This window comes from Phyllobates terribilis, unplaced genomic scaffold (genome assembly GCF_046119375.1).
Source record: "Phyllobates terribilis strain yellow unplaced genomic scaffold, ASM4611937v1 Scaffold_3__8_contigs__length_932513732, whole genome shotgun sequence".
NCBI classification, from domain to species: domain Eukaryota; kingdom Metazoa; phylum Chordata; class Amphibia; order Anura; family Dendrobatidae; genus Phyllobates; species Phyllobates terribilis.
The window spans coordinates 930,425,684-930,447,933 of record NW_027362763.1 but is presented as its reverse complement, the minus strand read 5'-3'; the positions used below and the strand labels follow the sequence as shown (position 1 = coordinate 930,447,933).

The 22,250-nt window shown below is 48.2% G+C and overlaps 1 protein-coding gene across 5 annotated transcripts in view; it reads left to right on the top strand.

The window, feature by feature from the left end:
- The window catches only part of IPCEF1 (interaction protein for cytohesin exchange factors 1), a 686,360-nt gene that overhangs the window by 509,917 nt on the left and 154,193 nt on the right, over nucleotides 1–22,250 (top strand). For all 5 annotated transcript variants that reach the window (XM_073672835.1, XM_073672839.1, XM_073672837.1 and 2 more), the window contains 3 exons: nucleotides 116–187; nucleotides 4,678–4,739; nucleotides 20,452–20,510. In XM_073672835.1, the coding sequence (XP_073528936.1) occupies nucleotides 116–187; nucleotides 4,678–4,739; nucleotides 20,452–20,510 (193 nt within the window). The remainder of the gene's footprint in view (nucleotides 1–115; nucleotides 188–4,677; nucleotides 4,740–20,451; nucleotides 20,511–22,250) is intronic.

Sequence of the window (22,250 nt, the reverse complement as noted above, 5' to 3'; positions counted from 1 at the left end):
TTAAATAAATACAATGTTTTAAAACAAAAAGATAAACTTGCATAATTAAATGGAAGAATTGTGTAAATTTTGTCTTTGATTCATTAATTTACATTTTTGTTTGCTTCTTTTAAAGTGCTATGAAGATCAGTCATTCAAAGACCAAGAGCTTTTATTTTGCTGCTGAAAATAGAGAGGAGATGAATAAGTAAGTAGCAAAGTCAACTGTAACCGATCAATCCTGATGTATCCTTTACCCTAATTTTCATTCCAAGTCAGAAAACACAGTTCTGCTGGGACCTCTAGTCATCCAGCTTCAGCCATTTATTGGACATTCAATATCATCATTCACTGACTACCTAACATTTCGGCCTAATTGGATTTCTGTATGTAAGAGCTATGCAGCTGTATATCATCAACTAGGGTTACTAGTTTACATAGTCTTCTTTGTCACATAATTCTTTTTTGGGGCATCCTAAATCAAAATTATTTAACCAAGGGGTTATTAAATATTTGTTAAATATCTTTGCGCATCATTGCAGATCTTCATTTTATCTGTACCACAGGAATAAGTATAGTTGTTGAGTCATTTCCCTCTTTTAGCTTAATTTTTGGCAAATTGTTTGTTCAATTGTGAATGTGAAACTGCATTTTTTTTATATCCATCATTGATGTCCAAAAAGCTAATTTTAGAGAACTTGTCCATGCTTTGTCTCATGAAAACTATATATATGCAATGTCTTTATTGGATTTCTCATGCTGTTGCATCCTATTAGATATTCGATTTTGTAGTCCACAAGAGACAGCTCTATCGCTTCCATTTTTTCTTTCTTCTTTTTGTAAATACAGTAGTGTTCAAAATAATAGCAGTGTGTTCAAAAACATGAGTTAAGCACAAAATCTTTTACACTAGTTTTTATTTCCATGCATTGGGAAAATTGCACTCTGTTTTCTAATTCAAAACATGAAGAGAAATGTATAGAATTTTTAACTACTTTACAGAAAATAAAAAAAATGAACATTGGGCTGTTCTAAAAAATAGCAGTTTGTCTTTACAAACTCACAATATGTACTCTTTTTTTTTTTGGAGGATTTAGCATTCCTGAGAATCACTAACCTAATATTCAGTTGTATACTCAGTTTTTTAGAAGTGCTTCACATCTATATTGCATAGAGCCAACATACTTTTGACACCTGTCAACTGTTATTCCAGCCCAGGATTCTTTGAATCATCCCACAATTTTTTGCAATTTGTTGGCTTTGCCTTAGAAATTGAATTTTTTATGTCACCCCACAAGTGTTCTATTGGATTAAGATCCAGGGATTGGACTGGCCACTCCATAAACTCAATTTTGTTGGACTGTAACCAATATTTTGCTCCTTTACTGATATGTTTAAGTTTGTTGTCTTGTTGAAACACCAATTTCAAGGGCATATCTTCTTCAAGTGTTTTAATATACAGTACAGACCAAAAGTTTGGACACACCTTCTCATTTAAAGATTTTTCTGTATTTTCATGACTATGAAAATTGTACATTCACACTGAAGGCATCAAAACTATGAATTAACACATGTGGAATTATATACTTAACAAAAAAGTGTGAAACAACTGAAAATATGTCTTATATTCTAGGTTCTTCAAAGTAGCCACCTTTTGCTTTGATGACTGCTTTGCACACTTTTGGCATTATCTTGATGAGCTGCAAGAGGTAGCCACTGGAAATGGTTTTCACTTCACAGGTGTGCCCTGTCAGGTTTAATAAGTAGGATTTCTTGCCTTATAAATGGGGTTGGGACCATCAGTTGCGTTGTGCAGAAGTCTGGTGGATACACAGCTGATAGCCTACTGAGTAGACTGTTAGAATTTGTATTATGGCAAGAAAAAAGCAGCTAAGTAAAGAAAAACGAGTGGCCATCATTACTTTAAGAAATGAAGGTCAGTCAGTGCGAAAAATTGGGAAAACTTTGAAAGTGTCCCCAAGTGCAGTTGCTAAAACCATAGAGCGCTACAAAGAAACTGGCTCACATGAGTACCCCCAGGAAAGGAAGACCAAGAGTCACCTCGGCTTCTGAGGATAAGTTTATCCGAGTCACCAGCCTCAGAAATCGCAGGTTAACAGCAGCTCAGATTAGAGACCAGGTGAATGCCACACAGAGTTCTAGCAGCAGACACATCTCTACAACAACTGTTAATAGGAGACTTTGTGCAGCAGGCCTTCATGGTAAAATAGCTGCTAGGAAACCACTGCTAAGGACAGGCAACACGCAAAAGAGACTTGTTTGGGCTAAATAACACAAGGAATGGACATTAGACCAGTGGAAATCTGTGCTTTGCTCTGATGAGTCCAAATTTGAAATCTTTGGTTCCAACCACCGTGTCTTTGTGCGACGCAGAAAAGGTGAACGGATGGACTCTACATGCCTGGTTCCCGCCGTGAAGCATGGAGGAGGAGGTGTGATGGTGTGATGGTGCTTTGCTGGTGACATTGTTGGGGATTTATTCAAAATTGAAAGCATACTGAACCAGCATGGCTACCACAGCATCTTGCAGCGGCATACTATTCCATCCGGTTTGCGTTTAGTTGGACCATCATTTATTTTTCAAAAGTACAATGACCCCAAACACACCTGCAGGCTGTGTAAGGGCTATTTGACAAAGAAGGAGAGTGATGGGGTGCTACGCCAGATGACCTGACCTCCACAGTCACCAGACCTGAACCCAATCGAGATGGTTTGGGGTGCGCTGGACCGCAGAGTGAAGGCAAAAGGGCCAACAAGTGCTAAGCATCTCTGGGAATTCCTTCAAGATTGTTGGAAGACCATTTCCGGTGACTACCTCTTGAAGCTCATCAAGAGAATGCCAAGAGTGTGCAAAGCAGTCATCAAAGCAAAAGGTGGCTACTTTGAAGAAACTGGAATATAAGACATATTTTCAGTTGTTTCACACTATTTTTGTTAAGTATATAATTCCACATGTGTTAATTCATAGTTTTGATGCCTTCAGTGTGAATGTACAATTTTCATAGTCATGAAAATACAGAAAAATCTTTAAATGAGAAGGTGTGTCCAAACTTTTGGTCTGTACTGTATGAAAACTGGTCCATGATCACTGGTGGGCACCATAGTAAGAGACGCATGCCCGTATCATGATGCTTGCATCACCATGCTTCACTGTATTCAGAGTGTACAGTGGCTTGAATGCAGAGTTTGGGGGTCATCTGATGACAAACTGTCTGCAGCCCTTGGACCCAAAAAGAACAATTTTACTTTCATTAGTCCACAAAATGTTTCTCCAATTCTCTTTAGGCCAGTTGATGTGTTCTTTGGCAAATTGTATCCGCTTCAGTACATGTCTTATTTTTAACAGTGGGACTTTGCGGGGACTTCTTGCTAAGAGATTAGCTTCACACAGGCATCTTCTAACTGTCACAGTACTCACAGGTAACTTGAGAATGTCTTTGATCATCCTGGAGCTGATCATTGGCTGAGCCTTTGCCATTCTAGCTATTCTTCGATCCATTCGAATGGTAGTCTTCCATTTTCTTCCACGTCTCTCTGGTTTTGCTTTCCATTTTAAAACACTGGAGATCATTTTAGCTAAGCAGCCCATCATTGTCTGCACCTCTTTATAAATTTTACCCTCTCCAATCAACTTTTTAATCAAAGTACGCTGTTCTTCTGAACAATGTCTCGAACGACCCATATTTCTCAGGCTTTCAAGGAGAAATGCATGAACAAGATGTGCTGGCTTCACCCTTAAATAAGGGCCACCTGATTCACACCCGTGACCTCACTAATTGAACTCCACATTGCTATTATTTTGAACACACCCTCTTACAATTAATTATTCAAATACACAGACTCAAAAACATGCAGATCATGAATGCGGAGTCTGGTGGTTTTCTTAGAATCTACTGCACCAACTGGTAAATTGACATGTGGTAATATAATTTATACCAAAAACGGTGATTAATCTGGTTAATCATATTGAACTGCTATTATTTTGAACACTACTGTAAGTAGACTTCCTAACAATAGCTTCAATACTGTCCCATGATGAAAACTAATATGGCGATGCAAATATATTCCTCAATATTGAAATTTCAACACTAATAAGAAAAAGTTGTGTTATTTTCAAAATCACAGAATCGACAGACATGTTAATGATGTGCAATTAATATACTCTTTGGCATGCTATCAATGAGTTTAAGTGTATGTATTTCTCAATACTAAGTTGAGATGCTTTGAAAATTTTGATTCGACTTTATCAATTGCTTATAATTAACATGTCTATCGATCCTGTGATTCTCATGATTCCATGATTTTTCATTTTTGATGTTGCAATTTCAGTGTTGAGGGGTGTATAATTTTACACTGAAATCTTCTAAAATTCCACAGAAAAAAACATTAAAACTAGCAATAACTGTGATTACCACAGAATCTTTGTTTTTAGTTGGGTGATAAATGGATGATATATATCCAATATGGCAGAAGAGAGTAGTATTAGTGTACAGCAAACAGCAAGAAAGACATGCAGATGTCCCCCAAAAATACAACACTGCTGCATATTATTATTCTTTTGTGTGCATGAATACAACGTTTCAGAGCAGATAACAATGCATGTTATAATGTTGTACTTTTTAAGATAGTAAAACATTCACACAACTGCCAAATATTTTTTTTATATCTTCATTTCAGATGGCTAAATAAATTAGGCCTTGCTGTAATTACCCATCCAATAAAGGATAAAAAAGAAGAAGGTAATACTGCAATATTGTATTTTGGTTAAATCTAAGATGATTTGATTTCTATTATATTGAGATTGATCTAGATCACCATAATCACGATTTATAGATTAAAACAATGATTATAGGTTTATGAAGTATAGTCCTAAAATCAAAATATGACAGAATTATCAATGCAGTCGTGACAGTTTTCTGGTGAGGCAGCACAGAACAAAATAGTGCTTGACCTAAAATCACACTGTCGCTATATATATATATACATATATATAGCGACAGTGTGATATTTATGTCAAGCACTATTTTGTTCTGTGCTGCCTCACCAGAAGTATATATATTATGGATTTAGTCCGCTGATGCCAACCGCCTCAGCGAAACCTATCTTGCCCCAGCACTTTACCAGTGACTTTGTCACTATATGTATGTATACATATATGTATACATATATATAGTGGCAAAGTACTGGAGGGGAGATATGTTTTCCTGAGGCTGTTGGAGTCAGTGAACTAAAACCATTGTTTCCTCCATAGAAAAAGGGAGTGTTTTTTGTGAATGGTCATTGTGAATGGTGGGAGGCCATTCACCATATCTCTCCGCCTCAGGGTTTGGTCTGGGGAAGTTTAAATACTCGACCAGCTGAGCCATTCTGTAGCGTCGGCGTCCCTGCCTCCTGCTAGGCAGGGACGCTGTTCCCCTCACCTCTCCGCTCCGTGCCCGGCGTCTTCCTCCCGCTCTGCTGGCAGCGCGCGCTCCTCCCCGGTCACTGTGCTTAGGGCTCGCGCGCTCCCCCTCTCTTAAAGGGGCCGCGCGCGCCGCCCTAAGGAGTCCGTGGCCAATGGCCGGAGGACCTCTCCATATATAAGGCACCTCCTCCAAGATGGAGGTGCCCGAGCAATGTTGTTGCAAAGCCTTTCAACTCTGCTTCAGCCCTCAGGTCCCGTTACCAGTTACCTGCCAGTTACCTGCCAGTCACCTGCCAGATTCCTGCCTGTTTCTTATCTATCTGCGGTCCGACAGTCTGCCTACCAGCCCTGCCAGTCTGTCTATGGATCAGTCTGCCTGCTCACCTGGGAGCGCTCACCTGTTTCCTGCCTGCTAGCCTACCTGGAGACTCCGCCGTCACGTGCTGTGACCACCTGCCTGTCCAGAGACTCTTGCCCGCTCACCTGGGAGCGCTCACCAGCTACCTGCCTGCTAGCCTACCTGGAGGCTCCGCCGTCACGTGCCGTCACCACCTGCCTGTCCAGAGACTCTTGCCCGCTCACCTGAGAGCGCTCACCTGCTACCTGCCTGCTAGCCTACCTGGAGGCTCCACCGTCACTTGCCGTGACCACCTGCCTGTCCAGAGACTCTTGTCCGCTCACTTGGGAGCGCACATCTGCCACTTGCCTGCTAGCCTACCTGGAGGCTCTGCCGTCACTTGCCGTGACCACCTGCTTGTCCAGAGACTCTCGCCTGCTCACCTGGGAGCACACATCTGCTACTTGCCTGCTAGCCTACCTGGAGGCTCTGCCGTCACAGGCCGTGACCACTCGTCTGTCAAGAGACTGTCCCCGTCACTTGCCCTATCCTCCTGCCCTTCTACTCAGAGACTGTCCCTGTCACTTGCCGTGACTACCTGCCCACCTTCCCTGGGAGCCACCTGCTTCCTTACAAGGACTGCCCCTTTGTATAGTAGCTCTGAGGTTCCACCTCCCAGCCCCGTTACAGTTTCCTCGGGCCATGGAACCCGGTGGCACCCAAGCTCCCTCGCTCTCGGACCTATGTCATGAACTGTCCCATCAGAGGTCCCAACAGGAGTCCATCCTGAGTCACCTGCGGAATGTCAACTCTCGCCTGGACACTCTGACTGCTCCACCAGCAACCACCGCTAGTGTCATGACTCGCAACCCGGCAGCGCCGCTGCCCACCAATACCATGGTATCCTGCCCCGGACCCCGGCTTTCTGCACCTCCTCGCTTCGGAGGTGACCCCGCTCAAGCTCGGGACTTCATAAACCAGTGCACCCTGCACTTTGAACTCTTGTCCCACCATTTTATCTCCGACCGGGCCAAAGTAGCCTTCATCATGTCCCACCTCACGGGGGAGGCACTGGCTTGGCTAAATCCTCTATGGGAGAGAGGAGACCCCCTGGTGTCCGACCTGCCAGCCTTTCTCACGGCTTTCCGGAAAGTCTTCGACGAACCCGGACGGAAGACCTCATCCGCATCATCTCTGCTACGCCTCCATCAAGGAAATCTCATCGTGGGTCAATATGCCATACGGTTCCGTACCCTTGCTTCGGAGCTGGCCTGGGATAACGACGCCCTGGTGTCTGTCTTCTGGGAGGGTCTGTCCGGCCGTATTAAAGATGAACTCGCCGGTCGGGACATTCCTACCACTCTCGACGACTTAATAACACTTGCCACCCGGATTGACATCCGGTTCCAGGAGCGCGCCAAAGAGGTCACCCGTGAGAGGAGGTTTCCACGTCTAGCCCCTTCCTTCCAGAAACCCGTCACTCCCTCCGTTACTCCCCAGGCACACTCACCTGAGCCTATGCAGGTCGACCAGACCAAGATGGTCAAAACCCGTCAAGACTTACGCCGTGCCGAGGGGAGCTGCTTCTACTGTGGCAGTAAGGAGCATCGGATCCGTTCCTGCCCAGAGAGGTCGGGAAACGCCTGTGTCTAGGATTGCTCAGAGAGGTCGCCCTAGACAAAAGTAAACCCTCTCCATCCCTGATGCTGTCAGTCTCTATCATCTGCGGAGAGAACCGCTATTTTGAACTGGCTCAACTCGACTCAGGAGCTGCTGGAAATCTCATCTCTCAATCCCTGGTAGAGAAATACCGCATTCCTACCAAACGTTTGGCCGTACCTTTATCTGTCGCCGCCGTGGATGGGGGCCTCTTACCACATCCCATCCAACTCATCACCGAATCTCTAACTCTACAGGTGGGAATGCTGCATTCTGAGAGCATCTCCTTTCATGTTCTGCCTGGACTCTCTCACGCACTCTTGCTAGGCCTACCTTGGCTCCAGAAACATGCACCCGTGCTTGACTGGCAGACCGGAGAAGTCCTTCGCTGGGGACAGGACTGCCATAAGACTTGTCTAGTTCCCGTTCATCCTGCTCGTCCTTCTCCTACCCCAGTCAATCTACCCTGTCTACCGGTTCCCTATTGGTCTTATGCGGATGTCTTCAATAAAAAAGAAGCAGAGACATTACCCCCTCATAGACCATACGACTGCCCAATCGACCTGATACCCGGCTCTACTCCTCCCCGTGGGCGTATCTACCCTTTGTCCGCTGCAGAGACCCGGTCCATGTCAGAATATATTGAGGAGAATCTGGCCCGGGGATTTATCCGGAAATCCACCTCCCCGGCGGGAGCAGGCTTCTTCTTCGTCAAAAAGAAGGACGGCTCACTCCGTCCATGTATAGATTATAGAGGCCTTAACCAGATTACAGTGAAGAATAAATACCCCCTCCCGCTCATTCCTGAATTATTTGACCATCTGAGGGGGGCTAGAATCTTCACAAAACTGGATCTCCGTGGGGCGTATAACCTGGTCCGTATCCGTCAGGGGGATGAGTGGAAGATGGTATTCAACACCCGGGACGGCCACTATGAGTACCTTATAATGCCCTTCGGTCTCTGTAACGCTCCTGCCATCTTTCAAGAGTTGGTCAATGACATCTTCCGTGACCTCCTCTATTCCTGCGTGGTGGTGTACCTGGACGACATCTTGGTCTTCTCTCCGGACCTTCCTACTCACCAGAGGGATGTTTGTCAGATCCTGCTCAGGCTCAGGCAGAACCACCTCTACGCTAAATATGAGAAGTGCATCTTCGAGCAGACCTCTCTTCCATTTCTGGGCTACATAATCTCTCAGACCGGCCTACAAATGGATCCTGAGAAACTGTCTGCCATCCAGAAGTGGCCCCGACCAGAGGGGTTGAAGGCTATTCAGCGGTTCCTGGGCTTCGCCAACTATTACCGCCTCTTCATACCGCACTTCTCTTCCCGGACTGCCCCTATCTCTGCGCTCACCCATAAGGGTACTAATCACAGAGAATGGCCGCCCGAAGCAGAGGAAGCCTTTCTTTCCTTAAAACAGGCTTTCTCCTCCGCCCCGGTGCTGCATCGTCCGGACGGCAACAAACAATTCTTCCTAGAAGTTGACGCTTCCTCCTCCGGAGCCGGGGCGGTACTTACCCAAAAGTCATCTTCCGGAAGAATGGTAACCTGCGGCTTTTTCTCCAAACTCTTCTCCTCTTCTGAGCGCAATTATTCTATTGGAGACCGAGAATTATTGGCCATTAAGCTGGCACTGGAGGAGTGGCGTTACCTGCTCGAGGGGGCTCTTCACCCGGTAATAATTTACACAGACCACAAGAACTTGGCCTACTTCCAGAGCGCCCAGAGACTTAACCCGCGCCAAGCCCGGTGGTCCTTGTTTTTTGCCCACTTTGATTTCGTTCTTCATTTTCGCCCGGCTGACAAAAACATCAAAGCTGACGCCTTGTCCCGATCCTTTCTGGTGTCTGATCTTGAGGAGGCGGCTAAACACATCATCGATCCCGCCAGAGTAATGCAGGTGTTATGCACACGCCCGGGCTAAGCGGCGTGTGCGTGTGATTGGTAGTGATTCCACTGGACCGTGCCGGAGAGTGAATGCCTGGAGGGGCGTGACTAAGTATTCACCCGATCCGACCAGGGTCGCACGACGGCATACGACGCCAGTGCACCAAGGAGGAACCGAGCAGAGGGACCAGGTGCTACTCCAGGACAGACCCCGGACACGGCTGTTGACCCACACAGGGGAATACAGGAACAGGCTGGTAGGCTGGCACACAGACTGGTGGGTATAGGCAGGCACGACTGGTATGCAGGCAGGCGGGTATGCAGGCAGGGGGGTAAAGGCAAGCACAGCTAGAGTGCAGACAGGGAGGCACTAGCAGGTAGGAACACAGGCGGGATAGGACCCAGTACACACCGGGACTCAGGAACAATACAGGCAGAGGTTTACAGGCAAGCACTGCTAGAGTGCAGACAAGGCTGAGCAGGGAGGACAGGGCTCTGTTCACACGGAACAGACAGGAAGGGAAAGACAGAGCCAGATACTCACACAGTACTTGCAGAGACAACAAGCAGGAGTTAGGTACGAGTTCAGACTCTGCAGAAAAAGGAAGGGAACGGACATAGAGGCAAAACAGGTAAAGGACAGGAGAGAGTTCAGACTGGAACTGAGTGTACGGAGGAGACCGACACTGCAGAGGGATACAGGAGCGGGTCTGGGAATACGGCCCCCAGAGAGGCGGAACGAACAGGCAAGGAGCGTGTTCAGACAGGACAGACCAGACACAGGAGCGGGTCTAGGAAATCGGCCACTAGAAGGCGGAACGAACAGGCAAGGAGCGTGTTCAGACAGGACAGACAAGAGAACACAGAAAGGAGTCAGTTCAGACACGGGAGCTGATACCGCAAAGCAGGAGACATACAGGACACAGTTCAGACACGGGAGCTGATACCGCAAAGCAGGAGGCATACAGGACTCAGTTCAGACACGGGAACTGATACAAAAAGCAGGAGACAAGAGACGGGACCTGGCACCTTCAGAGTGCAAGCACACACTGAAGGAAACACTATGCTCAGGCAGGGATAGAAGGGAGCTGCTGAGCTATATACCAAGTGACAGACAGCAATAGGCTGAGGACGCACAAGGGGTGTGACCCACAGCAGGTACAAAAGGCAGGAAGTGATCGGGCGCCGCCCTTAAGCAGCAGAAACAGACACAAACAGACAGCATGGAGGGAAGCCAGAGAGACATTCTGGACAGGAGATCAAGTGCGCCCTCTTGCACAGTGGGAGATGGACCACCATGCAAGGACGCCGCCAGGTATGTTACAGTACCTCCCCCCTTACGCCCCCTCTTCTTCAGGCCTGCCAGAATCTTCCGCAGGGAATTCGAGGGCCAGTCGTTCACTGGGTTGGAGGGGGACAGAGACTTAAGGGTAATCTCTGCTTCGAGGTACATCTTGTCAAGCTCACAGGAAGAAATAGACGGGTTATCAGGTACATAATGAGGAAAAGTCACTGTCTCTTTGTTATCTGGTGGTATCCCGGAGGATTCAGGAAACAACTGGAGGTCCTCCGCCGGGTCAGAAGAGTGCAGAGGCTCAGAGAAAACAACTGCTTCAGAGTACACTAGGTCGGACTCACTGGAGGAAGCAGGCGAGGTATCGGGTACCGAGTATAGGAAAGTCTCTGTCCATTCACCACCAGGTGGCACCCCGAAGGGTTCTGGAGACAGCTGGCGGTCCTCCGCCTGGTCAGAGGGGTGTAGAGACTCACGGGTAACCTCTGCTTCAGAGTACACTAGGTCGGACTCACTGGAGGAAGCAGGCGAGGTATCGGGTACCGAGTATAGGAAAGTCTCTGTCCATTCACCACCAGGTGGCACCCCGAAGGGTTCTGGAGACAGCTGGCGGTCCTCCGCCTGGTCAGAGGGGTGTAGAGACTCACGGGTAACCTCTGCTTCAGAGTACACTAGGTCGGACTCACTGGACGAAGCAAGCGAGGTATCAGGTCCAGGATATAGGAAAGTCTCTGTCCATTCACCACCAGGTGGCACCCCGAAGGATTCTGAACACAACTGGAGGTCCTCCGCCTGGTCGGAGGGGTGTAGAGACTCAGGAGTAACCTCTGCTTCAGAGTACACTAGGTCGGACTCACTGGACGAAGCAAGCGAGGTATCAGATCCAGGATATAGGAAAGTCTCTGTCCATTCACCACCAGGTGGCACCCCGAAGGATTCTGAACACAACTGGAGGTCCTCCGCCTGGTCGGAGGGGTGTAGAGACTCAGGAGTAACCTCTGCTTCGGAGTACACTAAGTTGGACTCACTGGACGAAGCGAGCGAGGTATCAGGTACAGAGTATAGGAGAGTCTCTGTCCTTTCGCTACCAGGTAGCACCCCGAAGGGTTCAGGAGACAACTGGAGATCCTCCGCCTGGTCGGAGGGGTGTAGAGACTCGGAGGTAACTACCACTTTGGGGTACCCATTGTCAGGCTCACAGGACGAAGCGGACAAAGTATTGAGTACCGGGTGTAGAGAAGTCTCTCTCCATTTGTCATCGAGTGGTATCCCGGAGGGTTCAGGAGGCAACAGGGGATCCTCCGCCAGGTAGTAGAGGTGCACAGACTCTGAGGTAACCACAGCTTTGGAGCATCCTTGGACATGCACACCGGTTAAAGAGAAAGAAGCATCTGATGCCGGGTGCAGGAAGTTCTCCTGTGTGGAGTCTGGATGGGCAGAAGTCTCTTCGGCCAGGAGAACTGGTGCACTACCCACGCACATTACCCATTGGGGTTTCTCCGGGATACAGGGAGATGAAGCTTCAGTAGGGACTTCAAGGTTGGGGTCAGGAGGTCTCAGGGAGGACAGACCCTGGCGTGACGGCTTGCCTCTAAGTCTAGCACGTCTGGACTGCCTCTTGAGGTTGAGAGAAGTATTCCGGAAAGCGTAGTCACCCTGTGAGGATTCTGGGTGGGCAGTAGTCTCATTGGGCTGGAGGACTATTGCGCTACCCACACACATTACCCGTCGGGGCTGCTCCGGGATATTGGGAAGTGAAGCTTCAGCAGGGGCTTCAGAGTTAGGGTCCTCGAAGACCATACGAAAGGCCACCAGGAAGGCCTGCAGGTCAAGGATGACAGGATCCCATGCTTCCCATAGGGGGGTGACCCATTTCAAGGCATCACCCGCTAGGTAGTCAATCATAAAGGCCACTTTAGCCCAATCGGAAGGAAAATAGAGAGGGTAGGCCTTAAAGTGTAGCATGCATTGCTCCACAAATGCACGACACTGTCTTGGATCCCCATAGTAACGTGGCGGATCCGCAGGAACGAGAGCTGATAGATCCATCTGGACGGGTGCGTAATTCGCCTGGAACTCAGCTAAAGGGGGAAAAAAAATTATTTATTTATTTTAATGCATGTATTCGCTGGAAAAACTTCTCAAAGAGCGAAAGCCGTGGGGCTCAACGGGAACCATGGCCTGAGCATGCTGTTATGCACACGCCCGGGCTAAGCGGCGTGTGCGTGTGATTGGTAGTGATTCCACTGGACCGTGCCGGAGAGTGAATGCCTGGAGGGGCGTGACTAAGTATTCACCCGATCCGACCAGGGTCGCACGACGGCATACGACGCCAGTGCACCAAGGAGGAACCGAGCAGAGGGACCAGGTGCTACTCCAGGACAGACCCCGGACACGGCTGTTGACCCACACAGGGGAATACAGGAACAGGCTGGTAGGCTGGCACACAGACTGGTGGGTATAGGCAGGCACGACTGGTATGCAGGCAGGCGGGTATGCAGGCAGGGGGGTAAAGGCAAGCACAGCTAGAGTGCAGACAGGGAGGCACTAGCAGGTAGGAACACAGGCGGGATAGGACCCAGTACACACCGGGACTCAGGAACAATACAGGCAGAGGGTTACAGGCAAGCACTGCTAGAGTGCAGACAAGGCTGAGCAGGGAGGACAGGGCTCTGTTCACACGGAACAGACAGGAAGGGAAAGACAGAGCCAGATACTCACACAGTACTTGCAGAGACAACAAGCAGGAGTTAGGTACGAGTTCAGACTCTGCAGAAAAAGGAAGGGAACGGACATAGAGGCAAAACAGGTAAAGGACAGGAGAGAGTTCAGACTGGAACTGAGTGTACGGAGGAGACCGACACTGCAGAGGGATACAGGAGCGGGTCTGGGAATACGGCCCCCAGAGAGGCGGAACGAACAGGCAAGGAGCGTGTTCAGACAGGACAGACCAGACACAGGAGCGGGTCTAGGAAATCGGCCACTAGAAGGCGGAACGAACAGGCAAGGAGCGTGTTCAGACAGGACAGACAAGAGAACACAGAAAGGAGTCAGTTCAGACACGGGAGCTGATACCGCAAAGCAGGAGACATACAGGACACAGTTCAGACACGGGAGCTGATACCGCAAAGCAGGAGGCATACAGGACTCAGTTCAGACACGGGAACTGATACAAAAAGCAGGAGACAAGAGACGGGACCTGGCACCTTCAGAGTGCAAGCACACACTGAAGGAAACACTATGCTCAGGCAGGGATAGAAGGGAGCTGCTGAGCTATATACCAAGTGACAGACAGCAATAGGCTGAGGACGCACAAGGGGTGTGACCCACAGCAGGTACAAAAGGCAGGAAGTGATCGGGCGCCGCCCTTAAGCAGCAGAAACAGACACAAACAGACAGCATGGAGGGAAGCCAGAGAGACATTCTGGACAGGAGATCAAGTGCGCCCTCTTGCACAGTGGGAGATGGACCACCATGCAAGGACGCCGCCAGGTATGTTACAGCAGGTAGCCCCCGTGAGTGTAAATCGTCTCCCTCCCGGTAAGACGTTCGTAACGGTGCCTGATCGGGAGAAGATCCTACACTGGGGTCACTCGTCTAAGCTAGCTGGCCACGCCGGTCAGAAAAAGACCCTCCAGCTTATTACCCGGCACTACTGATGGCCTACCCTGCACAAGGACGTAATAGACTTTGTTTCTGCCTGTGTGTCCTGCGCCCGCAACAAGGTTCCGAGACACCTGCCAGCCGGTCGCCTCCTTCCTCTTCCAGTACCTGCTGCCCCCTGGCAGCATATAGCTATGGACTTCATAACAGATCTCCCTGTCTCTGCCGGTTGTACGGTCATTTGGGTGGTCGCTGACCGCTTTTCCAAAATGGCTCATTTCATTCCCCTGGCAGGCCTCCCGTCTGCACCCGAGCTGGCTAAAGACTTTATCCGCCACATCTTCCGTCTCCATGGCCTGCCCCTCCACATCGTGTCGGATCGTGGGGTTCAGTTCACCTCACGCTTCTGGAGAGCCACATGTAAGCTGCTAGACGTCACCCTGGACTTCTCCTCCGCTTACCACCCACAGTCCAATGGTCAAGTGGAGCGGATCAATCAGATCCTGACCAGTTACCTCCGGCACTTCGTTAATGCCCACCATTCAGACTGGGTGGATCTCCTACCATGGGCCGAATTCTCTTACAATAATCACGAGAGCGAATCTTCCTCCAAATCCCCGTTTTTTGTAGTCTTCGGTCAGCATCCTCGGATCCCATTTCCCGTCTCCACCTCGGTGGACAATCCGGCTGTGGAATCTCTCGTTAGCAAATTTTTCTCCATTTGGGAGAGTACCCGATCCGCACTCCTTCAGTCGTCCGAGCGGATGAAAAGACACGCTGACAAAAAACGCCTGGATCCTCCACAATTCCATCCTGGAGATAAAGTCTGGCTCTCGTCCAAGTATGTCCGGCTCAAGATTCCTTCCTACAAGTTAGGGCCTCGGTTCATCGGCCCACTGGAGGTTATCAAACAGATCAACCCGGTGGCCTATAAATTGAAACTCCCGGCCAACTTGCAGATCCCTAACTCCTTCCATGTATCTCTCCTCAAACCCGTGGTACTTAATTCTTTTTCCAAGTCTACAGGTACGCCTCCTGCTCCGGTTTCTGCTGAAGACGAGTTTGAGGTAGAAAACATTCTGGCCACCAAAAGGGTAAGAGGAAAGACCTTTTTTCTAGTAGATTGGAAGGGGTTTGGTCCTGAGGAGAGAACGTGGGAGCCCCGGGAGAACATCCATGCCCTCTCATCCTTGGTAAATTTCTGTCTGGCCTAAAAAAGGGGGGGCCTAAAGGGCGGGGTACTGTAGCGTCGGCGTCCCTGCCTCCTGCTAGGCAGGGACGCTGTTCCCCTCACCTCTCCGCTCCGTGCCCGGCGTCTTCCTCCCGCTCTGCTGGCAGTGCGCGCTCCTCCCCGGTCACTGTGCTTAGGGCGTGCGCGCGCGCGCTCCCCCTCTCTTAAAGGGGCCACGCGCGCCGCCCTAAGGAGTCCCCGGCCAATGGCCGGAGGACCTCTCCATATATAAGGCACCTCCTCCAAGATGGAGGTGCCCGAGCAATGTTGTTGCAAAGCCTTTCAACTCTGCTTCAGCCCTCAGGTCTCGTTACCAGTTACCTGCCAGTCACCTGCCAGTCACCTGCCAGATTCCTGCCTGTTTCTTATCTATCTGCGGTCCGACAGTCTGCCTACCAGCCCTGCCAGTCTGTCTATGGATCAGTCTGCCTGCTCACCTGGGAGCGCTCACCTGTTTCCTGCCTGCTAGCCTACCTGGAGGCTCCGCCGTCACATGCTGTGACCACCTGCCTGTCCAGAGACTCTTGCCCGCTCACCTGGGAGCGCTCACCAGCTACCTGCCTGCTAGCCTACCTGGAGGCTCCGCCGTCACGTGCCGTGACCACCTGCCTGTCCAGAGACTCTTGCCCGCTCACCTGGGAGCGCTCACCTGCTACCTGCCTGCTAGCCTACCTGGAGGCTCCGCCGTCACGTGCCGTGACCACCTGCCTGTCCAGAGACTCTTGCCCGCTCACCTGGGAGCGCACATCTGCCACCTGCCTGCTAGCCTACCTGGAGGCTCTGCCGTCACTTGCCGTGACCACCTGCTTGTCCAGAGACTCTCGCCTGCTCACCTAGGAGCACACATCTGCTACTTGCCTGCTAGCCTACCTGGAGGCTCTGCCGTCACAGGCCGTGACCACTCGTCTGTCAAGAGACTGTCCTCGTCACTTGCCCTATCCTCCTGCCCTTCTACTCAGAGACTGTCCCTGTCACTTGCCGTGACTACCTGCCCACCTTCCCTGGGAGCCACCTGCTTCCTTACAAGGACTGCCCCTTTGTATAGTAGCTCTGAGGTTCCACCTCCCAGACCCATTACACATTCAGCGTTAAATGTCTGGAGAAGTAAGCTCCAGAAGCGAGCTTGTGTTTGTGTTTGTTCCCGAACCATGGGAAGTTGCCGCACTCCCAGCAGGCGAAGCCCTGGTACTGCAAGGACTGCGTTCTTTGTGTTAACATTTTTGCTTTTGTGTTTCCTATTTTGCCCAGTGGGCTGTGTTTATTTTCACGGACTAAAGGTTGGTTTATGCTATGCCATAATAAACCAACCAAAGATTTAAAGAGACGGTGTACCTGTGTCTACCTCCGTGTGCAGCCGAGTGTGCGATCTACCACAATATACACTGCTCAAAAAAATAAAGGGAACACTTAAACAACAGAATATAACTCCAAGTAAATCAAACTTCTGTGAAATCAAACTGTTCACTTAGGAAGCAACACTGATTGACAATTTCACATGCTGTTGTGCAAATGGAATAGACAATAGATGGAAATTATTGGCAATTATCAAGACACCCTCAATAAAGGAGTGGTTCTGCAGGTGGGCACCACAGACCACATCTCAGTACCAATGCTTTCTGGCTAATGTTTTGGTCACTTTTGAATGTTGGTTGTGCTTTCACACTCGTGGCAGCATGAGACAGACTCTACAACCCACAGAAATTGCTCAGGTAGTGCAGCTCATCCAGGATAGCACATCAATGAGAGCTGTGGCAAGAAGGTTTGCTGTGTCTATCAGCGTACTGTCCCAAGGCTGGAGGCGCTACCAGGAGTCAGGCCAGTACACCAGGAGACATGGAGGGGGCCGTAGGAGGGCAACAACCCACCAGCAGGACTGCTACCTCCACCTTTGTGCAAGGAGGAACAGGAGGAGCACTGCCAGAGCCCTGCAAAATGACCTCCAGCAGGCCACAAATGTGCATGTGTCTGCACAAATGGTTAGAAACCGACTCCTTGAGGGTCATTTGAGGGCCCGACGTCCACAGATGGGGGTTGTGCTCACAGCCCAACACCGTGCAGGATGCTTGGCATTTGCCACAGAACACCAGGATTGGCAAAGTCGCCACTGGCGCCCTGTGCTCTTCACAGATGAAAGCAGGTTCACACTGAGCAAATGTGACAGACGTGACAGAGTTTGGAGACGCCGTGGAGAGCATCCTGCTGCCTGCAACATCCTTCAGCATGACTGGTTTGGTAGTGGGTCAGTAATGGTGTGGGGTGGCATTTCTTTGGAGGGCCGCACAGCCCTCCATGTGCTCGCTAGTGGTAACCTGACTGCCATTAGGTACCGAGATGAGATCCTCAGACCCCTTGTGAGACCATATGCTGGTGCGGTTGGCCCTGGGTTTCTCCTAATGCAAGACAATGCCAGACCTCATGTGGCTGGAGTGTGTCAGCAGTTCTTGCAAGATGAAGGCATTGACGCTATGGACTGGCCCACCCGTTCCCCAGACCTGAATCCGATTGAGCTCATCTGGGACATCATGTCTCGCTCCATCCACCAATCGTTGCTCCACAGACTGCCCAGGAGTTGGTGGATGCTTTAGTCCAGGTCTGGGAGGAGATCCCACAGGAGACCATCTGCAACCTCATCAGGAACATGCCCAGGCATTGTAGGGAGATCATACAGGCACGTGGAGGCCACACACAATACTGAGCCTCATTTTGACTTGTTTTAAGGACATTACATCAAAGTTGGATCAGCCTGTAGTGTGTTTTTCCACTTTAATTTTGGGGGTGACTCCAAATCCAGGCCTCCATTGGTTAATAAATTTGATTTCCATTGATGATTTTTGTGTGATTTTGTTGTCAGCACATTCAACTTTGTACAGAACAAAGTATTCAATGAGAATATTTCATTTATTCAGATCTACGATGTGTTATTTGAGTGTTCCCACACAGAGGAATAAGGGAACAGCGCTCCCCAGAGTACAATCCGGGGGTAGCTGAGACCCTGGAGAATGCGATTAGGGTCAGATTTTCTGGTCTCCGACCACGTGATCGTCGCCATTCTATGAATAACAGCGATCAAGTAAAAAAAGAAGTATGTCTGCTATTTAAATCATTTTTCTCTCTTCGGACATGATACACATGTCAGAGGAAAGAGAAGTGATGTCCCCAACATCCCCCCTATACCTCTGCCATCCCCAAGGCCCTCCTGCTCCATGCCCCGGCCTTCCGCCTTCTCTTCATGAAGAAAAATAGCTGGAGCATGCGCTGTGCTCCCTCCAAGATCTGCCGGCCGCAAACAGCAGGGATTTTTCCTATTGATGCCTTTTGATCACTGTGATAGATGCTATCACAGTGATCAAAAGCCAATAGTCATTTTTTTTTTTTCATTTTATAATTTTTATTTCATTCATTCTTTGCCGTTCGAGTTAGGGTTGGGCTTAGGGTGAGGGTTGGGCTAAGGGTTGAGGTTGGGCTAAGGGTTGGGGTTAGGTTTGTTTTTTTTCAAAAGTTTAAAAAAAAATGATGATGATATGACGACTAATGTTAAGCGCAAGTGCTCGCTACTCAATTTGCATCGGGTTCTCGGGTGTGCACAAAGTTTCGCAGGTGCTCGAGTGACATGCTCGAGTCCCTGCCCCACATGTTTCATAGCTGTTGGACAGCCAAAAAAAAATGTGGGGGTCGCCTGCTATACACTGGCAATCCTCACATGTTTTTTTGGGGTGTCTAACAGCCGTGAAATATGCGGGGTCAGGAATACAGCATGTCACTCGAGCAACCGCGATACTCAGTGCATACCCGAGCACCTGATGCAAACTCGAGTACCGAGCACTTGCACGCAACACTATTTACTACATATTCAATATGATGACCTAATGTTATTAAATTCTGTGTAGTACCTTTGGGTTTAAAATCCTCAGGATATGTCTGGATAAAGGGGTAGAGTTTCCAAAATCAAGCCAGTTGTGGGAGTTTCTGCTTAGGGGCCCTGCGAATGTGAATTGTCGCCAGAAATCTATTTCAGCCAATTTGTGATTCAAAATTCATATATTGCTCCTGTCGGTTGTCCAAACAGAAAATTTTGACTACAAGTAGGTCTCAGATTTTTGAAAATGAAGTAATTTATGTAATAAATTAAATATAATGGATAAAATCTAAATATTAATCAATGTTTTGCTTTTTGCTATGATGAGCTGCTCATTTGCTAGGTATGATATAAAAGCATTTACTAAAATAAATTCCAAACTTGTTTTTTCTTAACTGCCTTTTTACCGCCTTTTTACACTAAAATCTAAATACAGAGATCCAAAACAGGTCCACTGCCAGGTATATAGATTGTGGCTTTGAATCTAGTGCATATAATTTTTCGACAAATAACGTTAAAGTGACCCTTCACTCTGGAACTAAACAGTGATTCTACATTTCTACAAGTGTACTTATAGAGCCTGACCTGGTGACATCCCTGCCTCCTCTGTTCTTATCAGCATTCCTTTTCTCCTGCTTCCAAAATAGCCACCCCAGTGGCATGTGGCGTGGAGGGCAGGCCTAAACCATGCCTCCCCTCCCTTTCTTATCCCACAACACAAGAAGGAAGGCATGCTTTATACTTACACTGCACTCCCCATGCCAATGCAACCGCAATCTTGCAAGCAGGAGGAATGGAAAACCAATCTGAGCAAAGGAGGTAGAAATTAGCAAACTGACACCCCAGCCATGGTGACTTTACAAATCAGCTAAGGTGACTGTACTAAATGAAATTTATAGTTACTCTCATCACAGAGTGGAGGGTTACATAAAGGTAAAATCACTCTAGCACTGTCGAAAAAAGCGGATTATAAAAAAAATTGTGTTAGCATTTGTCTTTAGCTATAATATATTTTTAAGCTTCCTAAATTCCCTCACTTTTTGTTGCTAAATTTAATATAGTACTGTCACACTGCATTATGTGATAAGCCCAGGACAGAAAAGGCAGAAAGCTTTTACAATGTTGCAGTACTTGGAAATCAGTGAGCTAACTGACTCTCTTTTGACTCTCTTGTAGATTGCTGGAGTGAAAGTGAACATGATGATCATGACATAGGAGCAGAGACTCCTCTCTTAGTACGTGTGGCACTGAAAAATGTTTTGATTTATTTTGCTAAAGTATTTAATCTGTCATCCAGTTATTGCAGCATTGTCATATCCCACAAGAGCTTTCTTGAAGTTTTTAAGCAGGTCATCAAATATTTGTAATTAAATATGCACAAATGTAAGTGTTTGACTAGTATAGCTATTTGATGAACAATCTACACTCTTCAGGATAGTTCATCAATATTATATCAATGGGGGGCCGATTCAAGGTGCCCCCACCAAACTGCTGTTTTTTTGCTCCAACAATAGCGGAATGTAAACACTTCGAACGGAGTATAGCAGCCTCTGCTGGCTACTGCAGTACAGCTTCTATGAAAAAGCTCCCACAGCTGTTGCTGCAATAATCATCAACGGCCTGCGGTGAAGCAAGGCTTCATTCAAAGTATTTACCGGCAGAGCAAAAAAACATCTGATAGGTGGAGTGCCAGGTATCGGACCCTGACCGATGTGCTATTGATAAAATAATTCTGTAGATAGATCATTAATTACCTGTTCAATGCAAGAGAAGAAAGAAGGATCCTATTTTACACATACCTAGGACGGAAACTGGATCCTTCTTTCTTCTCATTCATTCACTGGACACTGAGCAGTGGTGTCAATCGCAGGCTTCCTTACCGATTGTTCCTTGAGAGAGTGAGCTGGTCTTTTTCCTTTTACATTAAGGCTAAGTGCCCACGAAGCAGAAATGCTCCGGATTTTTTCTGCATCTCCCTGACTGGAAAAACTCATGCGGATTTTACATGCGTTTTTCCTGCCAGGTAGAAGCATTTGTGAAGGGTTTTTGCATGCATTTCTGCATGCGGGTTATTAAGCGCTTTCCAATCGATTTTAGCATCACTTGGAAAAGTGCTTGACAACTTGGTCACACCATATAAATCCATGCAATCGGCATGGATTTATATAGTGTGACCAAGTTACAATGCTGCAAATGCAGCATCAATAGTAAAAAAAAAAGAATAAAATGGTGAAAAATAAAAAAAAGATTATACTCACCTTCCGATGGCCCTCGGTCTCCTTCTCCGGTGTCTTCGACGGCTCGTGGTGGTGTAAAAGGACCTTCCATGACGTTATTTAGTCATGTGACTGGTCACGTGACCGCCGACATCAGCGGTCACGTGACCTGTCACATGACTGAATGACGTCATGGAAGGTCCTTTTACTGCCGAAGACACCGGACGCACTGTACAGGAGACCGGGGGCCATCAGAAGGTGAGTATATATATATATATTTTTTTTTTAATTCTTTTTTAACTACAGGTACTGTGGTACCCGGGTCTGGAGGAGAGTCTCCTCTTCTCCAGAACCGGGTACCATCCACGCATTGAATCACTTAATATCCACATGTGTACATGTACTTATGCGGATATTATGCGATTCAATGCAAGTCAATGGCGGCAATTACGCCACGTTTCCGCAAAATTAATGGATGTGCTGTGGATTTTTCTGCAATGATAATCCGCAGCGGAAATTTTCGCAGCATGTGCACAGCACATGTGGATTATCATTGGGGACCATTGCAGACCTTCTACAAAGCGGTTTTCAAGCGTTTCCGTGGCAGAATTGCCGCAGCAGAAACGCTTAAACGCATAGTGGGCACGCATCCTTAATATATATATGACTGGACATACCTTTTAAGTTCTTGTGAAAAGAGTTTTCCAGTTCATTGGGATCAATACTAATGACTCTACTAGTGTCTGCAAGGACACTCTG